Raw genomic sequence first — 7,984 nt, 5'->3', positions numbered from 1 at the left:
TCTGGCCCATCCTGCCTCAGAGCAGAGCAGGCCAAGGGGACGGGCGGGTGTCCCCCTGACCCACAGGGCAGCCAGTGCAGGGCCCTGGGACCCAGCCCTCAGCAGTGCCCGCCACAGCCGGTGAGGGCCTGTGCTCTGCATGACAGTGGCTCCAGCACTGGGACAGACAATCCTCCGGTCGGCACAATATAAAAAGGATCTGGACTTTAAGACTGTAATTAAGTCACTTAGGAGAAAACAAAGACAATAGGCTCTAGTTCTGCTATGGAGGACACTTCACAGGCCCAGGAGGCGGGGAGCCTGAGGAGCCGAAGGCACAGAGAAGTCACCGGTCTGTCCAAGGTCACACAGCGAGGAGGCAGTGGCTGGGCCTGAGCGCGCCCTCGCTAAGGAGGGCGGATGTGAGGAAACCAGAGCAGAGAAGTAGGTGCCTTAGGTGCTGCTGCCACTGTGCCACCCCTAACCAGCACAGCCCGAACCCCCACAATCTCCCTCCAACGTCTAGTGTCAGTCCCTTGGGCGATGCCCCCGGCCTTGGAGACAGGCCCTGTGACCGGGCCTCTCTGACCCCACCTCCCCCTGGTTCCCTCCCAAGACTCCAGCCACCCTGGTCTCCTAGAGGCTCCTCCAACCTGCCGGCCTCCTCCCAGCTCAGCACCTCTGCATTGGCTGTTCCCTATGCTCTTCCCTGCATGGCCTCCTCCTTCAGCACCTTCAAGTCTTTGCTCAAAAGTCCCCTTCGCCGTGAGGCCAGGGTGGCCACCTGGTGCTTCCCATCCGGGTTCCGTTTTCGCAGCCAGCCAGCACCGGCCACTGCATGTCATCCCCTCCTTTTAACAAAGGCCCGGTGTGGACAGGGACTTCATTTTCCTCAGTGGGGATCCCAGCTCTTAGGACTGTGCCTGGCATCAGATATGTGTTAAGTCCCACTTTGGACCTGTCTGTGCTGGAGACTGGTTTTCACCCCGAAGCTGGATGAGGCCTTCGGTGCCTGCTGGCCAAGATGAAGCTGGACAGGGACCTTTGGGGCCACATGGGGGGCAGGCCAAGGCTGGAGGTCATCAGGGTTTCACTCCCCACCCCCCAGTGAATATGACTGGCTACCCACACTACTTTCTCTGGGGCACCAGTAACAAAGCACCCCAGACTGGGGGTTTCACACCGGAATTTAGATCAAGGTGTTGGCTGGCTGGGTCCTTCTGAGGCAGGAGACTGACCAGGCCTCTCCCGGCTGCTGGTGGCCCGTGGAGACCGTGGGTGTTCCTTGGCTTGTAGGTGCACCAAGCCATCCTCCTTCCCAGGCCTCTCTGTCTCCAGGACCTTCCTTTATGAGCACAGCAGCACAGAGCCCACTGGAGACCCCCTTTCCACTTGGTTACCTCATAAAGTCCCTGTATTTGAGGTACTGGGGCTTGGAACGCCAACATCTTTTTGGATTGAACCCATAGCCCTGCCCATGTATTTGTCATCCCTAGATGACGGCGGTATCACAGAGAAGGGAAGGGCAAGGGGATGCCTTGGAGACAAAAATAGGTGCAACTAAGGACCCTGAATGCCTTTTTGGGGTCTTCTCATCAAGTGATTGGCTAGATCTTGTGGAGGGGCGACCCAGATTCTAGGCCCATTAGGTCATTGCTTTCATTGCAATCCACACTCACACTCACATTCCACATCACATCTATAGAGATGGTCCCATAGAGCATGGGAAATGTCCACCAGACCCGCGGTCGCCGACCTTTCGGACCTCACTGACCACCAGTGGTCCACGGACCACCGGTTGGCGACCGCTGCGCTAGACCCGTCGGCAAACCATGGCTCGCGAGCCACATGCGGCTCTTTGGCCCCTTGAGTGTGGTTCTTCCGCAAAATACCACGTGCGGGCGCGCACGTACAGTGCGATCAAAACTTCGTGGCCCGTGCGCAGAAGTCGGTATTTTGTGGAAGAGCCACACTCAAGGGGCCAAAGAGCCGCATGTGGCTCGCGAGCCGTGGTTTGCCGACCACTGCTAGACCATCTCTTCCTGACTGGTTTCTCTTTTGCAGGATTTTACTCTATTTCCCTTTGATGGGAGGCTGGTTGGTGTTCAGGGTATCGACTTCTAGATTCATCGGTGGGGAATACCCAAAAGTTTCAAGTCAGTCTTCTGATGACCAGCCACGGGGACTTCACCCCGACCCCTGGGCAAGTGCCAAGGCCAGGGGGCCAGGGTTGGTGAGCTCCAGTGGGAATGGTGTATGGGAAAGGCGTGAATTAGCCCATCATGAGAATAAACTGCAACATTCAGAGTCATCGGGAAACCTGGTGACACGAACACCCCCCTGCACCCCCCTCCAGGCTCCTGTCTTCCAGGCCACATTTGTGTGGACACAGCTGGCTAAATTTCGTCTCCCCCGACCCCACGCCCAGCCCCAGCCACGTGGGGCTCAAGGCCTCAAATAGACATTGGGAGACAGGGGGAGGAGCCAGGTCTTGGCATTTCAAGGCAGGTTTTAATGGTTTTCAATACCTCCCCCAATTATTTACATCCAGCCCGGTGGGGCTCTCTTGCATGACAAATGCTCTCCGTTTATTCGGCATCTCGGTGTGCACAGCACATACATGACAAGACGGTCGGCACCTGTATAAAACTACAGTCTGAAAACAGCGGCACCTACAGGACCCTCAGCCCCCATCACAGCAATAGAAACACTTGACAATGTGTCCATCACATCCCTACACGCTCCACTCGTGACTCGATGAACATACACCAGACGTGGAGGGTGACCGGTTCTGCACTTCGGCCATCTTCACTCCTAACACTGGATTGGGCTCCGAGACAAGACGTCGTGCAATAATTTAAGGCACCTAAGACCGACGTGGCTTGTCACTAGGCGACTACATTAAATACAGAACGACCACAAATTCCACGCCGCCCCTTCCTGCAATCCACAGGCGATCTTGGAGCATCACCTCTCCTCAAACACTCCTGGAGTCCAGGGCGTGGTTTAAAATTAAAAACAAAACAAAACATTTTTATTCCAGTGCATGAATAGCAGTTTAGGATGTGTGGTCCTGGCTTACCAATGGCTTCTTTCTTCTGGGCCTCGGTTTAAGAATAGTATTTTAAAGAGATGATTTGCATTCGAACAAAGAGTTTTAAGGAGGAATGTGAAAGACAAAAACGCCAATCAGAATGCCCAGCCCAGCCGCCTGTAGACTCCCATAAAGTTAAATCGGGAGACAGTTCAGAAACATCCAGGCGAGAGTATTCGAGTCTGGGAGACAGCCGGGCATCTCCGGTAGCAAGCTGAGGGCATTTTGCATAAACCCTAAAAAGTCATTCATTAAAATTAAATGTTTGCCATCACCTCGGGACTTTTTTTAACCATCCCCAACCCTGCCTCTTCTGTCTTTGCTTCAACGACAGGGGTGACATTTGTAAAATATATAAAGAAAAATATAAGGTTACTTGGTGACCATATAGTGCACTGTAACAGCTGTCTGCAAATATTTTCACCATGATTATCCTTACTAAAAGTAAATCACGGGGTAAAGATAGCTCAAACGTGACAAGGTTCGAATGGGTCGCACCGACGCTATCCACAGTCCTTTTTGGCTACATATGGAAGAAAAAAAAAGCCACTTGGGATGGCCAACTCGCACGCATTGCGGCGTGAGCTTCCTGCAGGTTTCCGCCAGGTGAGTGAGTGGTGTAAAGGCTTTCGAGGTAGATGTTAAGGCCACTTAACCAGGGAATGCAGCCGAGAGAAGCAGCGCCTCCTCCATGCAGACTCTGCATTAAGGGTTTCGTACAATTACAGGAGATTCCGCCGAAACCTAATAGCTAGAACTAGTGTGCTGTTAAATACGTACCCAGGCGACTACCCACCAGAAGTATCTGCTATCAGAAGTTGCATTTCATCACTCAGGTCCTGTCCATTTCCGCCTTGCAGTCGGATAGCGATGCCTTTCCGTGGGATTTACAAAATAGCTGATTTTTCGCCTTTTCCCCCCCAGTGGCCACAGAACCGTGGCTGTGGCTGATCCAAAAAAGGAAAACTGGAGTTTATAAAGTTGTCTAAAGGTCTCTCCCATCTGGTAGATGGAGGAAGATTGACTACAGCAAAGTTCAAAGGTCAGTCTCAGCAGATCTAAAAACAGAGCGGCAGTGGTGGGCTCCACAGCGTACTCTCTGTCCCCGAAGTAAACCGATCCGCCCCAATTAATAGCAACAGGGCACAAAGGGAGCGGGGCGCCGAGGGTGCTGGGGGAGGAAGCCCGCTGGGAGCCTCCAGAGCTGGTCTCCGGAGCCCCGAGTCCCGGGAGGGCCTTGCCGGACACAGGGCCACCGGAGGGTGCAAAGCAAGCGGATATCTGAGTCCGATATCACTGGCTTTTACAACACAGAATAGCAGCACACTTGTGACAAGTTTCTGAAGTTAAATAAATCCAATGGCGGGGTCTCCACGGTTTTACCAGAAAAGTCAGGGTATTTTTTTTGTCCTTTGTCCTTCTTTTTTTTTTCCAGAAAAATACAAAACACACCCACAGAACCATAAATAATTTGGTGGCCATATATACACATATTTAAATAATTAATTTAAATATCGTACACCTACTCTTGCATTCAACGTGTCCATCGGAAGAAAGTGCACCGAGGTGGCCCTGGGCGCTCCCCTCCCCGGGGGCTCTCCGAGGCTGAGGCAGGGCTCTGATGGTCACAGCCTGGGGAGGAAGTGGGTGACCTTCATGGTGGGGGACACGCGGTTCCCCTTCTTGGTTTTCCCGTTCTTGCTCAGGGCGATGAACATGCCGGGGTACCTGTAGCACTCGTAGGCGTTGTAGTTGTTGGGGAGGAGTATCTCCTTGAACTTGCACTCCTCCGTGAAGAAAGGCTAGAGGAAGGAGGAACAGTGTGAGGTCGGACCTCCCCATGGCGGAGGGACCCTGGGGCCTGGGGTCAGGGGCTCCTCTCTGTCGCAGTCCCACTAGGGTGACAGGTCTCTCCTGGGAAGTCAGGTGCCAAGACCCTCCCCGGGTGAGGAGAGGGACACTACGGCCAGTCACAGCAGCTGGTGCCCCAGCCACCTGCCCAGCACCTGGCAGCCAGAGAAGGGCTCCCAATGGCACCCTTGGATGGACTGGGAGGCGCCCACTCCGGGATGGCACGAACTTCAATATTACTGCCTTGAGGCTGCACTCCTTGGCTGGCCCTGGTCCTGGGCAGGCGCTGTCCCAGGGCATTGGGGGTGAGGGGCCACCGGTCCTGGGACCCCGCCCCGCATTTCCCGCGGCCTGGAGGGTCAGGATCCTGCCCGGGCTCCTCAGCCGGTGCTCGGCGGGCCCCTGCGGTACTCACCGAGCCGTACAGCTTGCCCTTGTTACTCATGGCCACGAAGAACCGGCTGGCCACGCCGAAGATGCTCACCACGCCCCGCTCCACCGGCGAGAGCTCCAGCAGGCCTGGGGGAAGGGCGCGGGTCATTGCGGGTAAGGGGACCCTTCGCCGGCACCGCTCCCTCCTCTGCCTGCGCCTCTCTGGGACCCCCATTTCTGGGATGGGTGTACAGGGCTCGGGCTCCCCGGCCAGGCCATCCCCATAGAGCCTCAGAGCCCAGCGCGCGCGGGTTGGCCTCGCTTTCCTCCGCTCCGGGCCCCGCGGCGGCCGCGCCCAGTCCCGGCGGCCCCCGAGCCAGGCCCCGACCAGGGCGCGGATCCCCGGTGGCGGCGCCGCGCGCCCCGTGCCCACGGGCGAAGGCGCTGGAATTCCGCACAGGGAGCCCAGGCGGCTGAAGGCGGGGAGGCGGGGCTCGGCCGCCGGGTGCGCAAAGCCGGTTCCTGCGGCGACACAGGAGCCAAGATTGTTGGCGCCCCCACGACCCCGCGCTAGAGGGACCGGAACCTCAGTGCCGCCCCCCCCCCCCACAGTCCCCAGAGCCCGAAGCAGGTGTCAGCCAGGGGCCTCCGTGCGGCTGGACGAGTTGGAAGGGGTGGCCGCTGTGCCGGGCTCCCACCCTTCCTGCCCGGCCGCCCCACTCACTGTCGCTCGTGTCCGCGTGCACGCCGCCGATGCGGCCGTCGCGGAGCACCTGGAGGTGGAAGCCGATGCCCACGTTGCAGTAGAGCCGCCGCAGCCGCTTGATGCCCAGCAGGTAGTCGCCGGCGCCGCTCTGGACGGCGGCCTCCTTGGGCTGCGAGGCCACGGGCAGGCGCGCCAGCGAACGCGCCACCAGGCTCTCCCAGCGGCGCTCCAGCTCGGCCTCCAGGGTGCCGTTGGGTGCGCTGGGCGCGGCGGCGCTCCCTCGGCTAGCCCAGGGCGCCAGCACGGCCAGCAGGACCGCCGGGAGCAGCGCCGCCGTGGCCGCCCCGGGCCCCGGCATCCCGGCCCTCGGGCCGTGCGTCCGTCCGGCGGTCCGTGCGCCCGGGCAGCGGGGGACCGAACTGCGCCGGTGGTGGCCGGCGGGAGCGCAAGACCTGGGCCTGGGAAGGGAGTGCGCGGCCGCAGGAGGAGCGGGAGGCGAGCGATGAGGCCCCCGGGCGCGGGAGCTATCCTGGCTGCATGGAGGGGAGGGCAGGGGAGGGCAGCGCTGAGGGACGCACGGCGGGGCCGGGACCTTGCGGAGCGGTGCGCGCCTAGCTGCGCGCTGGGCCGGCCCCGGGCTGAGCCGCTATATATAGCCCGGCGCCCCCTCCTACTCCCGCGGGGGGCCGTCCGTGTCCGCCTGGGCGCCCGGGGCGCTGTGGCGCTCCAGGCTGGTCGCAGGCCGCCTGCCAATCAGGACTGGGGGAGGGGAGGGGAGGCGGCCAGCGACGAGCGGCGCGAGTGCCACCTGGAGGGTCCCCCACCCCTGGAGGGTCCCCCACCCCTGGCTGCGCCCGGCCACGGGCCTGTTTGTCCCGCCCCTCAGTCTCCTCCACTCCCGCCGCCAGTCAGTTTTGCCTCTTTCCCTGTCCCTGCCTATCCCGTCTCTGTGTGTCCCGTCTCTGTCTGTCCCTTCTCCGACACGGTTTGAGCAGCCCGGGTGCCGCCCTATCCCGGCACCCCCAACTCCCAGCGCACCCCCAGCTCCCAGCAGCCACTCCTTGCGCCCTGCCTCTCAGGGGCTCCCAGGAGCCTGGTTCCTTTAGGACCCTGCAGACCACCTGGGGATGGAGGGTGGGACAGGCAGTCGGTGACAGGAGGGCAGGCGTGGGAGGGAAGAGCTGGGGGCTGGGACTGGAGGGAGGCAAGGCCCTGGCTTTGCCCCCTGTGCTGGGCCCCTGTGCTCAAGGTGATCCGGGAATGGATTTTTGTCCACCAGGTAGAGGCATCGCCTTAACTGGGGCCCTTGTGCAGTTATTGCTAGGGGTGTACCCACCCACAGCCCTGCACCCCTACACACACACACCTCCCTGCAGGCACTGGTGTCAGGCACAGAGCCTTAGGGGACATTCACTGCCCCCCCCCCCCCCCAGCCTTCAGTTCCACAGCAGGAAGAATCAAGTGCTTTAGTGGGAGCCCCCAACCCATAGAGACCCAGGCCTGGACCCGGATGGCTCCCCTCCCCCACCTGCTGTCCCCGCCCCCACTGTGTCCATAATGGCCTGATGGGGGCAGGACTGGCCAGAGGCCCAGCTAGCTGCTGGCTCACCTAGGTGTGAAAATCCCTGTTCGCTGGTCTGATCCCTGAGGAGCCTTGCTGCCCCTCCCAGCTACAGCTACAGGGGGCTTGGCGCACACCCCGCGTCCTGCTGCCATCAACACCTGTGACTAGAGATGTCCCAAGCCATTTCAGCCTCCCCACCTCCCACCCATTCCTGCCTGAGGAGCCCTTGAACTCTACCTCTGAATCCTGGAGGGGACCAGAGAGAGGGGAACTTGGGGGTCAGTGGCCTTGGCAGGCCCATGTGGTCTCTGGACTATTCCATGGGGCTCTGCTCACCCTGGGCCTGCAGCCACCTGAGCAAGGCCCGCCCAGGCCAGGGCCTTCCTGGGCTATGGGCTGTCAGTTCACAGCTGCTGCT

The 7,984-nt window shown here is 59.9% G+C and overlaps 1 protein-coding gene across 1 annotated transcript; it reads right to left on the bottom strand.

The window, feature by feature from the left end:
* Positions 1-4,698: 4,698 nt before the first annotated feature.
* On the bottom strand, positions 4,699-6,360 carry FGF4 (fibroblast growth factor 4). Its single transcript, XM_059711225.1, has 3 exons — positions 6,021-6,360; positions 5,340-5,443; positions 4,699-4,875 (listed from the first exon to the last, which is right to left on the bottom strand). Exons 1-3 carry the CDS (start codon positions 6,358-6,360, stop codon positions 4,699-4,701), a joined length of 621 nt encoding a protein of 206 aa, XP_059567208.1.
* Between the last annotated feature and the right edge of the window lie 1,624 nt (positions 6,361-7,984).

Source organism: Myotis daubentonii, chromosome 9, assembly GCF_963259705.1.
Source record: "Myotis daubentonii chromosome 9, mMyoDau2.1, whole genome shotgun sequence".
Classification (NCBI taxonomy): Eukaryota; Metazoa; Chordata; class Mammalia; order Chiroptera; family Vespertilionidae; genus Myotis; species Myotis daubentonii.
The sequence above is the reverse complement of the archived record's forward strand: the minus strand, read 5'-3'. Positions and strand labels throughout refer to the sequence as shown.